At 43.2% G+C, this 15,073-nt stretch overlaps 2 protein-coding genes across 6 annotated transcripts in view; one reads left to right on the forward strand and one right to left on the reverse strand.

The window, feature by feature from the left end:
* Positions 1–15,073, forward strand: part of esd (esterase D/formylglutathione hydrolase) — a 31,913-nt gene that overhangs the window by 9,828 nt on the left and 7,012 nt on the right. Inside the window, exons 5-9 of one of the 2 annotated variants that reach the window (XM_061971787.1) lie at positions 2,103–2,227; positions 2,290–2,409; positions 2,473–2,571; positions 2,631–2,798; positions 2,867–2,971. In XM_061971787.1, the coding sequence (XP_061827771.1) occupies positions 2,103–2,227; positions 2,290–2,409; positions 2,473–2,571; positions 2,631–2,798; positions 2,867–2,956 (602 nt within the window). In that variant the 3' untranslated portion in view covers positions 2,957–2,971. Of the gene's footprint in view, positions 1–2,102; positions 2,228–2,289; positions 2,410–2,472; positions 2,572–2,630; positions 2,799–2,866; positions 3,014–15,073 lie in introns of those variants that run through there. The other variant, XM_061971786.1, reaches the window with a different exon arrangement.
* The window catches only part of lrch1 (leucine-rich repeats and calponin homology (CH) domain containing 1), a 239,902-nt gene continuing 233,782 nt past the window's right edge, over positions 8,954–15,073 (reverse strand). For 2 of the 4 annotated variants that reach the window (XM_061971783.2, XM_061971784.2), the window contains exon 19: positions 8,955–11,029. In XM_061971783.2, coding sequence (XP_061827767.1) covers positions 10,928–11,029 — 102 coding nt within the window. In that variant the 3' untranslated portion in view covers positions 8,955–10,927. Of the gene's footprint in view, positions 11,030–15,073 lie in introns of all 4 variants that reach the window. The other 2 variants (XM_061971779.2, XM_061971785.2) reach the window with 2 other exon arrangements.

The following is a 15,073-nucleotide window of genomic DNA, read 5'->3' on the forward strand; positions in this document are numbered from 1 at the left end:
GGGATTGTATTAGAACAGTAACAGGACAGTGTTAGAACAGTACTGGGACAGTATTAGAACAGTATCAGGACAGTATTAGAACAGTATTGGGACAGTATCACGACAGTATTAGAACAGTATTGGGACAGTATTAGGATAGTATCGGGTCAGTATTAGAACAGTATCGGGACAGTATTAGAACAGTATCGGGACAGTATTAGAACAGTTTGGGACAGAATTAGAACAGTATTGGGACAGAATTAGAACAGTATTGGGACAGTATTAGAACATTATTGGGACAGTATTAGAACAGTGTCAGGACAGTATTAGAACAGTATTGGGATAGTATTAGAACAGTATTGGGACAGTATTAGAACAGTATCGGGTCAGTATTAGAACAGTATCGGCACAGTATTAGAACAGTATCGGGACAGTATTAGAACAGTATTGGGACAGTATTAGAACAGTATCAGGGCAGTATTGGGACAGTATCAGGACAGTATTAGAACAGTATTGGGTCAGTATTAGAACGGTATTGGGACAGTATTAGAACAGTATTGGGACAGTATTAGAACAGTATTAGAACAGTATCGGGTCAGTATTAGAACAGTATTGGGACAGCATTAGAACAGTATCGGGACAGTATTAGAACAGTATTGGGTCAGTATTAGAACAGTATTGGGACAGTATTAGAACAGTATCGGGTCAGTATTAGAACAGTATTGGGACAGCATTAGAACAGTATCGGGACAGTATTAGAACAGTATTTGGACAGTATTAGAACAATAGTATTGGGACAGTACTAGAACAGTATCGGGACAGTATTAGAACAGTATCAGGACAGTATTAGGACAGTATTGGGACAGTATTGGAACAGTATCGGGACAGTATTAGACCAGTATTAGGACAGTATCGGGACAGTATTAGAACAGTATTGGGACAGTATTAGAACAGTATCGGGACAGTATTAGAACAGTATCGGGACAGTATTAGAACAGTATTGGGACAGTATTAGAACAGTATCGGGACAGTATTAGAACACTATTAGGACAGTATTAGAACAGTATTGGGACAGTATTGGAACAGTATCGGGACAGTATTAGACCAGTATTGGGACAGTATTAGGACAGTATCGGGACAGTATTAGAACAGTATTGGGACAGTATTAGAACAGTATCGGGACAGTATTAGAACAGTATCGGGACAGTATTAGAACAGTATTGGGACAGTATTAGAACAGTATCGGGACAGTATTAGAACACTATTAGGACAGTATTAGAACAGTATTGGGACAGTATTAGAACAGTATTGGGACAAGGACAGTATTGGGACAGCATTAGAACAGTATTGGGACAAGGACAATATTGGGACAGCATTAGAACAGTATTAGACCAGCATCGGGATAGTATTAGGACAGTATTAGAACAGTATGAGGACAGCATTAGGACAGTATTAGAACAGTATCAGAACAGTGTTAGGACAGTATCAGGATATTATTAGGACAGAATTAGAACAGTATTAGGACAGTATCAGGACAGTAATAGAGCAGTATCAGGACAGTATCAGGATAGTATCAGGACAGTATTACGACAGTATCAGGATAGTATCAGGACAGTATTAGAACAGTATTAGGACAGTATTAGGACAGTATCGGGATAGTATTAGGAAAGTATCAGGACAGTAATAGAACAGTATAACGTTAAAGTTAAAGTACCAATGATTGTCACACACACACTAGGTGTGGCGAGATTATTCTCTGCATTTGACCCATCACCCTTGATCACCCCCTGGGAGGTGAGGGGAGCAGTGGGCAGCAGCGGTGGCCGCGCCCGGGAATCATTTTGGTGATTTAACCCCCAATTCCAACCCTTGATGCTGAGTGCCAAGCAGGGAGGTAATGGGTCCCATTTTTATAGTCTTTGGTATGACTCGGCCGGGGTTTGAACTCACAACCTACCGATCTCAGGGCGGACACTCTAACCACTAGGCCACTGAGTAGGTTTCGGGACAGTAATAGAACAGTATTGGGACAGTATTAGGACAGTATCAGAACAGTATCAGGACAGTATCGGGACAGTATCAGTGCATTATCATCATTACAAAGCATGTGTGTGGCACTGCAGGCGGCTGCAACATCGAGGGCGAGGACGAGAGTTGGGACTTCGGCACCGGAGCAGGTTTCTACGTGGACGCCACCCAGGGCCCCTGGAAGAGCAACTACCGCATGTACTCCTACGTCACCAAGGAGGTACCTTCAGCTCTCAATCAGGTCCTCCTGGTGGATGGCAAACCTTGTGACTTTGCTCCCAGCTGCCCGCGCTGATCCAGGCCAACTTCCCCGCCGACCCCGACAGGATGTCCATCAGCGGCCACTCCATGGGCGGCCACGGGGCGCTCATCTGTGCCCTCAAGAACCCTGGGAAGTACAAGGTAGGTGACCTGTCTAGACCCCGAGCAACTTGTCTTTACCTCGTGGCCCCGTGTCTCCCGTAGACCGTGTCGGCCTTTGCCCCCATCTGCAACCCCATGCAGTGCCCCTGGGGCCAGAAGGCCTTCGCCGGGTACCTGGGTCCTGACCGCGCCACGTGGGAGGTAAGAGGCCGGTCTCTTGACAGCGACGTCCTGGTTTTTAACCCCGTGGCCTCCTCCAGGCGTACGACGCCACCGTGCTGGCGGCCTCGTACTCGGGCCCCCAGCTGGACATCCTCATCGACCAGGGCCGCGACGACCAGTTCGGGTCGGCCGGGCAGCTGCTGCCCGACAACCTGATCGCCGCCTGCTCCGAGAAGAAGATCCCCGTGGTGTTCAGGCTGCAGAAGGTCAGTCCCGAGTCTTAAGTCCTCCACGCCACTAGGGGGCGTGTCCTGAACCTCCTCCTCTCCTGCAGGGCTACGACCACAGCTACTTCTTCATCTACTCCTTCATCAACGAGCACATCAAGCACCACGCCAACTTCCTCAACGCCACCTCCACATAAGCAACAGCAAAAAAGGTGTGATATTTTCACAATAAAAGTTCACGCTTTGCTGCTTGATTTTGTGATGTTTTACTTCTTTTATGTACAGCAGTTAAGGCGACATTAAAGGGACTTTCCATGCTTGACCAAAGTACAAAAGATATATTTACACAAAATGTTTCAAATTAAAAAGATTTTCTTCACACGTCAGTCGGTTGGCGTAAAAAAACCCCCCAGAAAGTTATAAATATAAATTTAAAGTGTCAGTTTGTGTTTTTTGCTAAAGTGCCAACTTCAAGTTGAAGTTTACTCAATGTTGCTTCTGCAGGTGAAAAGTGGAATTACAGGACAGAACCTAATTGAGTCCACATAATACTAATTCTTAAATTATGTAATAATAATAAACTCTATCGCACCAAATACTAGTATCGGCTCACATAGTCAGTGGGACTCCTCGGGCCGGGCGATGAAATGATATCAACATATATCGTGGCAGACACGTCATCGGCATCAAGAAAAAATGCGTTCTACAAAGTGTACGACCATTTTTTTTTCTTCGTCGGAACCGAGCAACGCAGGAAGTGATCACTGATCAGTGGGCGTGACCCGCTGACAGCCAATCAGGTGACAGTATCAACGAAGTGTCTGGAGTGAGAAGAGGAAATCAAAATGAAGAAATTATGGATGAAAGGAAAAGTCACCTGGACAGTTTGGCACTTTTTCCCCCCAATTTAAAAAAAATTTAAAAATAAAATAGGGACCGTAGTCAGATGGAATTACACCACCTTAGCTCACCCTTTAGAGCACAGCCGTAACTAAACCTGCAGACAGTAGTTCTTCTCAGGTTTCTATGTTTACATTTTCGCACTTTGCACTGTTTTATGAAGCATTTCTTACATATTCCTTCATTTTAAGAGCTTATTGTCGAGTGTTCAATGCGATTGGACTATTTTGTTGACATGTTGGAGTATTTTCATGCTTGTGTTGACATTTCCTTTCTGCCTTGACAGCTGAGGGATTAGAATCACAGGAAGTTACATTTACAATATCATGTTTTTCTCCTCTTCCTTAATTTTTCCAGAGGTCGTACAAAATGTCAATAATTATGGAAATCGGCCGATATATTAATAATATTAAAACAATTACTGCAAAACAAAAAAACCATCTCCATAATTGAATAAGAATAACAGGGCAAAATAATGTTACACAGCCGTTATGTCCTGCCACTAAACCTGCAGACAATAGTTCTTCTCAGGTTTCTATGTTTACATTTTCACACTTTGCACTATTTTATGAAGCATTTCTTACGTATTCTCAATGTTTGCATCTTCATTTTAGGAGTTTATTGAATGTGATTTGACTATTTTGTTGACATTTCCTTTCTCACTTGAAAGGGTTCAATAGGACAGTATTACAACAGATTCAAGGACAGTATCGGGGTAGTATTAGGACAGTATCGGGACAGTATTAGGACAGTATTGGGACAGTATCAGGATAGTATTAGGACAGTATCGGGACAGTATGAGAACAGTATCGGGACAGTATTAGGACAGTATTGGGACAGTATCAGGATAGTATTAGGACAGTATCGGGACAGTATGAGAACAGTATCGGGACAGTATTAGGACAGTATCAGGATAGTATTAGGACAGTAGTGGGACAGTATTAGGACAGTATTGGGACAGTATCGGGACAGTATTAGGACAGTATTGGGACAGTATCGGGATAGTATTAGGACAGTAGTGGGACAGTATTAGGACAGTATCGGGACAGTATTAGGACAGTATCAGGATAGTATTAGGACAGTATGAGAACAGTATCGGGACAGTATTAGGACAGTATTGGGACAGTATCGGGATAGTATTAGGACAGTAGTGGGACAGTATTAGGACAGTATTGGGACAGTATCGGGATAGTATTAGGACAGTATCGGGACAGTATGAGAACAGTATCGGGACAGTATTAGGACAGTATTGGGACAGTATTGGGACAGTATCGGGATAGTATTAGGACAGTATCGGGACAGTATGAGAACAGTATCGGGACAGTATTAGGACAGTATTGGGACAGTATCGGGATAGTATTGGGACAGTATCGGGATAGTATTAGGACAGTATCGGGACAGTATGAGAACAGTATCGGGACAGTATTAGGACAGTATTGGGACAGTATCGGGATAGTATTAGGACAGTAGTGGGACAGTATTAGGACAGTATTGGGACAGTATCAGGATAGTATTAGGACAGTATCGGGACAGTATGAGAACAGTATCGGGACAGTATTAGGACAGTATCGGGATAGTATTAGGACAGTAGTGGGACAGTATGAGAACAGTATCGGGACAGTATTAGGACAGTATTGGGACAGTATCGGGATAGTATTAGGACAGTAGTGGGACAGTATTAGGACAGTATCGGGACAGTATCGGGATAGTATTAGTACAGTAGTGGGACAGTATCGGGATAGTATTAGGACAGTAGTGGGACAGTATTAGGACAGTATCGGGACAGTATTAGAACAGTATTGGGACAGTTTTGGGTTTGTATTAGGACAGTATTAGGACAGTAGTGGGACAGTATTAGGACAGTATCGGGATAGTATTAGGACCGTATTGGGATAGTATTAGGATAGTATTGGGATAGTATTAGGACAGTATCGGGATATCATTAGGACAGTATCGGGATAGTATTAGGACAGTATTAGAACAGTATCGGGACAGTATTAGAACACTATTGGGACAGTATTAAAACAGTATCGGGACAGTATTAGAACAGTATTGGGACAGTTTTGGGTTCTTATTAGGACAGTAGTGGGACAGTATCAGGACAGTATTAGAACAGTATTGGGACAGTTTTGGGTTCGTATTAGGACAGTATTAGGACAGTAGTGGGACAGTATTAGGACAGTAGTGGGACAGTATTAGGACAGTATCAGGACAGTATTAGAACAGTATTGGGACAGTAGTGGGACAGTATTAGGACAGTATCGGGATAGTATTAGGACCGTATTGGGATAGTATTAGGATAGTATTGGGATAGTATTAGGACAGTATCGGGATATCATTAGGACAGTATCGGGATAGTATTAGGACAGTATTAGAACAGTATCGGGACAGTATTAGAACACTATTGGGACAGTATTAAAACAGTATTGGGACAGTATCTAGATAGTATTAGGACAGTATCGGGATATCATTAGGACAGTATCGGGATAGTATTAGGACACTATTAGGACAGTATAGGGATAGTTTTAGAACAGTATTAGGACAGTATCGGGATAGTATTAGGACAGTATTGGGACAGTATCGGGATAGTATTAGGACAGTAGTGGGACAGTATTAGGACAGTATCGGGACAGTATTAGGACAGTATCAGGATAGTATTAGGACAGTATGAGAACAGTATCGGGACAGTATTAGGACAGTATTGGGACAGTATCGGGATAGTATTAGGACAGTAGTGGGACAGTATTAGGACAGTATTGGGACAGTATCGGGATAGTATTAGGACAGTATCGGGACAGTATGAGAACAGTATCGGGACAGTATTAGGACAGTATTGGGACAGTATCGGGATAGTATTAGGACAGTATCGGGACAGTATGAGAACAGTATCGGGACAGTATTAGGACAGTATTGGGACAGTATCGGGATAGTATTGGGACAGTATCGGGATAGTATTAGGACAGTATCGGGACAGTATGAGAACAGTATCGGGACAGTATTAGGACAGTATTGGGACAGTATCGGGATAGTATTAGGACAGTAGTGGGACAGTATTAGGACAGTATTGGGACAGTATCAGGATAGTATTAGGACAGTATCGGGACAGTATGAGAACAGTATCGGGACAGTATTAGGACAGTATCGGGATAGTATTAGGACAGTAGTGGGACAGTATGAGAACAGTATCGGGACAGTATTAGGACAGTATTGGGACAGTATCGGGATAGTATTAGGACAGTAGTGGGACAGTATTAGGACAGTATCGGGACAGTATCGGGATAGTATTAGTACAGTAGTGGGACAGTATCGGGATAGTATTAGGACAGTAGTGGGACAGTATTAGGACAGTATCGGGACAGTATTAGAACAGTATTGGGACAGTTTTGGGTTTGTATTAGGACAGTATTAGGACAGTAGTGGGACAGTATTAGGACAGTATCGGGATAGTATTAGGACCGTATTGGGATAGTATTAGGATAGTATTGGGATAGTATTAGGACAGTATCGGGATATCATTAGGACAGTATCGGGATAGTATTAGGACAGTATTAGAACAGTATCGGGACAGTATTAGAACACTATTGGGACAGTATTAAAACAGTATCGGGACAGTATTAGAACAGTATTGGGACAGTTTTGGGTTCTTATTAGGACAGTAGTGGGACAGTATCAGGACAGTATTAGAACAGTATTGGGACAGTTTTGGGTTCGTATTAGGACAGTATTAGGACAGTAGTGGGACAGTATTAGGACAGTAGTGGGACAGTATTAGGACAGTATCAGGACAGTATTAGAACAGTATTGGGACAGTAGTGGGACAGTATTAGGACAGTATCGGGATAGTATTAGGACCGTATTGGGATAGTATTAGGATAGTATTGGGATAGTATTAGGACAGTATCGGGATATCATTAGGACAGTATCGGGATAGTATTAGGACAGTATTAGAACAGTATCGGGACAGTATTAGAACACTATTGGGACAGTATTAAAACAGTATTGGGACAGTATCTAGATAGTATTAGGACAGTATCGGGATATCATTAGGACAGTATCGGGATAGTATTAGGACACTATTAGGACAGTATAGGGATAGTTTTAGAACAGTATTAGGACAGTATCGGGATAGTATTAGGACAGTATTGGGACAGTATCGGGATAGTATTAGGACAGTAGTGGGACAGTATTAGGACAGTATTTGAACAGTATTGGGACAGTTTTGGGTTCGTATTAGGACAGTAGTGGGACAGTATCAGGACAGTATTAGAACAGTATTGGGACAGTTTTGGGTTCGTATTAGGACAGTAGTGGGACAGTATCAGGATAGTATCGGGATAGTATTAGGACCGTATCGGGATAGTATTAGGACCGTATTGGGATAGTATTAGGACAGTATCGGGATATCATTAGGACAGTATCGGGATAGTATTAGGGCAGTATTAGAACAGTATCGGGACAGTATTAGAACACTATTGGGACAGTATTAAAACAGTATTGGGACAGTATCTAGATAGTATTAGGACAGTATCGGGATATCATTAGGACAGTATCGGGATAGTATTAGGACACTATTAGGACAGTATCGGGATAGTATTAGAACAGTATTGGGACAGTATTAGGACAGTATCGGGATAGTATTAGAACAGTATTGGGACAGTATTAGGACAGTATCGGGATAGTATTAGAACAGTATTGGGACAGTATTAGGACAGTATCGGGATATCATTAGGACAGTATCGGGATAGTATTAGGACACTATTAGGACAGTATTAGAACTGTATAAGGACAGTATCGGGATAGTATTAGGACAGTAGTGGGACAGTATCGGGATAATATTAGGGCAGTATCGGGATAGTATTAGGACAGTATTAGAACAGTATTGGGACAGTTTTGGGTTCGTATTAGGACAGTAGTGGGACAGTATTAGGACAGTAGTGGGACAGTATTAGGACAGTATCGGGACAGTATTAGGACAGTATTAGGACCGTATTGGGATAGTATTAGGACAGTATTAGAACAGTATTGGGACAGATTTGGGTTCGTATTAGGACAGTAATAGGACAGTATCGGGATAGTATTAGGACAGTATCGGGATATTATTAGGACAGTATCGGGATAGTATCGGGACAGTATTAGGACCATATCGGGATAGTATTAGGATAGTATCGGGATAGTAGTGGGACAGTATTAGGACAGTATTGGGATAGTATTAAGACAGTATCGGGATAATATTAGGACAGTATTAGGACAGTTTTGGGTTCGTGTTAGGACAGTAGTGGGACAGTGTTAGGACAGTATCGGGACAGTATTAGGACCGTATCGGGATAGTATTAGGACAGTATCAGGATAGTATTAGGACAGTATTAGAACAGTATTGGGACAGATTTGGGTTCGTATTAGGACAGTAGTGGGACAGTATTAGGACAGTATCGGGATAGTATTAGGACAGTATCGGATAGTATTGGGACAGTATCGGGACAGTATTAGGACCATATCGGGATAGTATTAGGACAGTATCGGGATAGTAGTGGGACAGTATTGGGATACTATTAAGACAGTATCGGGAAAGTATTAGGACAGTAGTGGGACAGTAGTGGGACAGTAGTGGGACAGTATTGGGACAGTATTGGGACAGTATTAGAACAGTAATGGGACAGTTTTGGGTTCGTATTTGGACAGTATTAGAACAGTATTGAGACAGTATTAGAACTGTATAAGGACAGTATTGGGATAGTATTAGGACAGTAGTGGGACAGTATTAGGATAGTATCAGAACAGTATTGGGACAGTTTTGGGTTCGTATTAGGACAGTATTGCGATAGTATTAGGACAGTATCGGGATAATATTGGGAAAATATTAGGACAGTATCGGGACAATATTAGGACATTATCAGGATAGTATTAGAACAGTATCGGGACATGTTTTGGTATAGTATTAGGACAGTATTGGGACAGTATCGGTATAGTATTAGAAAAGTATTGGGACAGTATTAATACTGTTCTAATACTTTTGTTCTGCTGAGGGGATTCTAATCAGACAAATGTTGACATTTAGCACATTTTTATCCACCTTATTTTCGTTAGATCATACAAAAATATCGATATCGGCCGTTAAAAAACATTTATATTGTTTCCCGCCATAGTGACTCCAGTCTTTGATTTCCTGCGACTCACTTTGCCAGCCTACAATAAGCGCCCACATTGCGTGGCGCACGTGTGGAAGTGGGAATTCATTCAACAATTAAATACTCTGGAAGATTAAAAATAAAAAAAAGTGATTTCAAACACATTTCTCTTAATAACATTTGGGGAGCAGCAATCTAAAACATCTACGGTAACTATTTTCTAACCTTCTTATTTTTTATCCCAGAAGCAACAAAACGGTGTCTTGTCTTCATAATGAGGACTAGATTTATTCTCTTCTTTTCACTGCAGTTTTAGCCTTGGATTGAAAATGCTGCAACTTGTCTGTTTGGCCAGCAGAGGCCGCCATTACTCACGTGATGTCCCTGCAAATACCAACACCTGCCCGTTAAAAAGGAATGTCTGCTTTTGGAATAATAATACAAAAATATTCACACGCCATCAGAATTGGGTCACGCCGTCATTTTGCCCCGCCCCCCAAAAAAGAACCATGGCTGCGTGACGAAGACTGCGTGTACGTTTATTCCTCCTTCCCAGTGTAAAAAAAGTTGGGATTAAGAATTGCAAAAAGACGCTGGCTCAGACGACAACTCTATAAAAACACAACGATAACAAAATATATTACTCGAGAAAAATACTTTTTGGAATATTCCAACTTGAACGCGCCGTCCTGGTACAATAAATAGATTTGCCTGGAAATACAAACGGCGGCTAAAAGTTCGCACGCTCGCCAAACCTCACACAAAAAAACGGTTCTTTTTTTTTGCAAAAAGCGCTCGACGCCCACCAGCTAAAACGCTACGTGGACGCCGGTTGACGGTTCAGTCCCCGCGGCGCTAAAGACTCGTCACAGTTGCTCTGGCTTCTAGAAACATCACATTTGTTCACTTCCCTCAAACGTACGTGCAAAAATTAAAAAACGCAAAACGACACTTTTGACACTGAGCAAGCTGACATTTCTTCCCGTCATCTGGACAATGACGTCCTCCGATAAGAAAAAAAGTCAAGTCACCGCTTCCGAAATAGAGGGTTCAAAAACAACAACTTGCGTGACGTGCCCGCGTCCCAAGGTCCTCGAATGTCACGCGGGCGCAGGAGTCCTGTCAGAGGAGGCCCCGCCCATCTCACGTCTTGAGGGGCACCTCGTCCACCAGCGCCTGGACCATGGCGCTCACCTTCATCAGGCCTTTCTCCTCCAGGATGTGGTGAGGAAGACACAGCTTGTCCTGGCGGGGGAGGGGCGGGTTAAGGTTAGCAGTTTTATGTTCAGTACTTTCAAATTTGTCATCGAATTCCAAGGCCTGGATAAAACTTTGCCCAAGGTGATCTAACTATATGGCCTCCATTTTTGATAGTCTTCACCTTTTGTTTATTAAATGTCACGTTGGACTCAAGCAGGTTTTGGGTGAGGACTTCTGGAATCCGCTTTTATGTTTGAGACAACCGGGAATCCGCTTTTATGTTTGAGACAACCGGGAAGTGTCTGCTCAAAGTCTGTTTGAAGGCTTCAACCGTCGGAAATCGATTTTCCCCGACGTGATGAGGATGAACTCCTACATCAAGCGGCGTTCAAATACTGGTTTTCTAGTGGGAAGTTCCAGAAAGCTAACATAAAATGTCCACACGGTGTTAAATGTTAGGCTAGGTCTGTGAGGCAAAGGTTGTAGTCATTAAACATGTGGTGAGGAAGACACAGCTTGTCCTGGCGGGGGAGGGACGGGTTAAGGTTAGCAGTTTTATGTTCAGTACTTTCGAATTTGTCATTGAGTTCCAAGGCCTGGATAAAACTTTCCCCGGGTGGTCCGCACACAAGTCTAACTATATGGCCTCCATTTTTGATAGTCTTCACCTGCTTTTGTTTATTAAATGTCACGTTGGCCACAAGGCAGGTTTTGGGTGAGGACTTCTGGAATCCGCTTTTTAAATGTCACGTTGGCCACAAGGCAGGTTTTGGGTGAGGACTTCTGGAATCCGCTTTTATGTTTGAGACAACCGGGAAATTTCTGCTCAAAGTCTGTTTGAAGGTTTCAACCGTGGGAAACGCGACAAATCGATTTTCCCCGACGTGATGAGGACGGACTCCAACATCAAGCGGCGTTCAAATACTGGTTTTCTAGTGGGAAGTTCCAGAAAGCTAACAAGCTAACATAAAATGTCCACACGGTGTTAAATGTTAGGCTAGGTCTGTGAGGCAAAAGTTGTAGTCATTAAACATGTGGTGAGGAAGACACAGCTTGTCCTGGCAGGGGAGGGTCGGGTTAAGGTTAGCAGTTTTATTGTCAGTACTTTCGAGTTCGTCATCGAGTTCTAAGGCCTGGATAAAACTTGCCCCGGCTGGTCCGCACACAAGTCTAACTATATGGCCTCCATTTTTGATAGTCTTCACCTGCTTTTGTTTATTAAATGTCACGTTGGCCACAAGGCAGGTTTTGGGTGAGGACTTCTGGAATCCGCTTTTTAAATGTCACGTTGGCCACAAGACAGGTTTTGGGTGAGGACTTCTGGAATCCGCTTTTTAAATGTCATGTTGGCCACAAGGCAGGTTTTGGGTGAGGACTTCTGGAATCCGCTTTTATGTTTGAGACAACCGGGAAGTTTCTGCTCAAAGTCTGTTTGTTGGAAACGCAACAAATCGATTTTCCCCGACGTGATGAGGACGAACTCCAACATCAAGCGGCGTTCAAATACTGGTTTTCTAGTGGGAAGTTCCAGAAAGCTAACAAGCTAACATAAAATGTCCACACAGTGTTAAATGTTAGGCTAGGTCTGTGAGGCAAAGGTTGTAGTCATTAAACATGTGGTGAGGAAGACACAGCTTGTCCTGGCGGGGGAGGGCCGGGTTAAGGTTAGCAGTTTTATGTTCAGTACTTTCGAATTTGTCATCGAGTTCCATGGCCTGGATACAACTTTGCCCAGGGTGATCCGCACACAAGTCTAATTATATGGCCTCCATTTTTGATAGTCTTCACCTTTTGTTTAATAAATGTCACCTTGGCCACGAGGCAGGTTTTGGGTGAGGACTTCTGGAATCCGCTTTTATGTTTGAGACAATCGGGAAGTTTCTGCTCAAAGTCTGTTTACGTTGGCCACAAGGCAGGTTTTGGGTGAGGACTTCTGGAATCCGCTTTTATGTTTGAGACAACTGGGAAGTTTCTGCTCAAAGTCTGTTTGTCGGAAACGCAACAAATCGATTTTCCCCGACGTGATGAGGACGGACTCCAACATCAAGCGGCGTTCAAATACTGGTTTTCTAGTGGTAAGTTCCAGAAAGCTAACAAGCTAACATAAAATGTCCACACGGTGTTAAATGTTAGGCTAGGTCTGTGAGGCAGAGGTTGTAGTCATTAAACATGTGGTGAGGAAGACACAGCTTGTCCTGGCGGGGGAGGGGCGGGTTAAGGTTAGCAGTTTTATGTTCAGTACTTTCGAATTTGTCATCGAGTTCCATGGCCTGGATACAACTTTGCCCAGGGTGATCCGCACACAAGTCTAATTATATGGCCTCCATTTTTGATAGTCTTCGCTTTTTGTTTAATAAATGTCACCTTGGCCACGAGGCAGGTTTTGGGTGAGGACTTCTGGAATCCGCTTTTTAAATGTCACGTTGGCCACAAGGCAGGTTTTGGGTGAGGACTTCTGGAATCCGCTTTTATGTTTGAGACAACCGCGAAGTTTCTGCTCAAAGTCTGTTTGTTGGAAACGCAACAAATCGATTTTCCCCGACGTGATGAGGACGGACTCCAACATCAAGCGGCGTTCAAATACTGGTTTTCTAGTGGGAAGTTCCAGAAAGCTAACATAAAATGTCCACACGGTGTTAAATGTTAGGCGAGGTCTGTGAGGCAGAGGTTGTAGTCATTAAACATGTGGTGAGGAAGACACAGCTTGTCCTGGCGGGGGAGGGGCGGGTTAAGGTTAGCAGTTTTATGTTCAGTACTTTCGAGTTCGTCATACGAGTTCCATGGCCAAGATAAAACTTTGCCCAGGGTGGTCCGCACACAAGGCCTCCATTTTTGATAGTCTTCCCCTTTTGTTTATTAAATGTCACGTTGGCCACAAGGCAGGTTTTGGGTGAGGACTTCTGGAATCCGCTTTTTAAATGTCATGTTGGCCACAAGGCAGGTTTTGGGTGAGGACTTCTGGAATCCGCTTTTATGTTTGAGACAACCGGGAAATTTCTGCTCAAAGTCTGTTTGTCGGAAACGCAACAAATCGATTTTCCCCGACGTGATGAAGACGAACTCCAACATCAAGCGGCGTTCAAATACTGGTTTTCGAGTGGGAAGTTCCAGAAAGCTAACAAGCTAACATAAAATGTCCACACAGTGTTAAATGTTAGGCTAGGTCTGTGAGGCAAAGGTTGTAGTCATTAAACATGTGGTGAGGAAGACACAGCTTGTCCTGGCGGGGGAGGGGCGGGTTAAGGTTAGCAGTTTTATGTTCAGTACTTTCGAATTTGTCATCGAGTTCCATGGCCTGGATACAACTTTGCCCAGGGTGATCCGCACACAAGTCTAATTATATGGCCTCCATTTTTGATAGTCTTCACCTTTTGTTTAATAAATGTCACGTTGGCCACGAGGCAGGTTTTGGGTGAGGACTCCTGGAATCCGATTTTTATGTTTGAGACAATCGGGAAGTTTCTGCTCAAAGTCTGTTTACGTTGGCCACAAGGCAGGTTTTGGGTGAGGACTTCTGGAATCCGCTTTTTTGTTTGAGACAACCGGGAAGTTTCTGCTCAAAGTCTGTTTGTCGGAAACGCAACAAATCGATTTTCCCCGACGTGATGAGGACGGACTCCATCATCAAGCGGCGTTCAAATACTGGTTTTCTAGTGGTAAGTTCCAGAAAGCTAACAAGCTAACATAAAATGTCCACACGGTGTTAAATGTTAGGCTAGGTCTGTGAGGCAAAGGTTGTAGTCATTAAACATGTGGTGAGGAAGACACAGCTTGTCCTGGCGGGGGAGGGACGGGTTAAGGTTAGCAGTTTTATTGTCAGTACTTTCGAATTTGTCATCGAGTTCCATGGCCTGGATACAACTTTGCCCAGGGTGATCCGCACACAAGTCTAATTATATGGCCTCCATTTTTGATAGTCTTCACCTTTTGTTTAATAAATGTCACCTTGGCCACGAAGTAGGTTTTGGGTGAGGACTTCTGGAATCCGCTTGTATGTTTGAGACAATCGGGAAGTTTCTGCTCAAAGTCTGTTTACGTTGGCCACAAGGCAGGTTTTGGGTGAGGACTTCTGGAATCCGCTTTTATGTT

Source organism: Nerophis lumbriciformis, linkage group LG13 (genome assembly GCF_033978685.3).
Source record: "Nerophis lumbriciformis linkage group LG13, RoL_Nlum_v2.1, whole genome shotgun sequence".
Lineage (NCBI taxonomy): Eukaryota > Metazoa > Chordata > Actinopteri > Syngnathiformes > Syngnathidae > Nerophis > Nerophis lumbriciformis.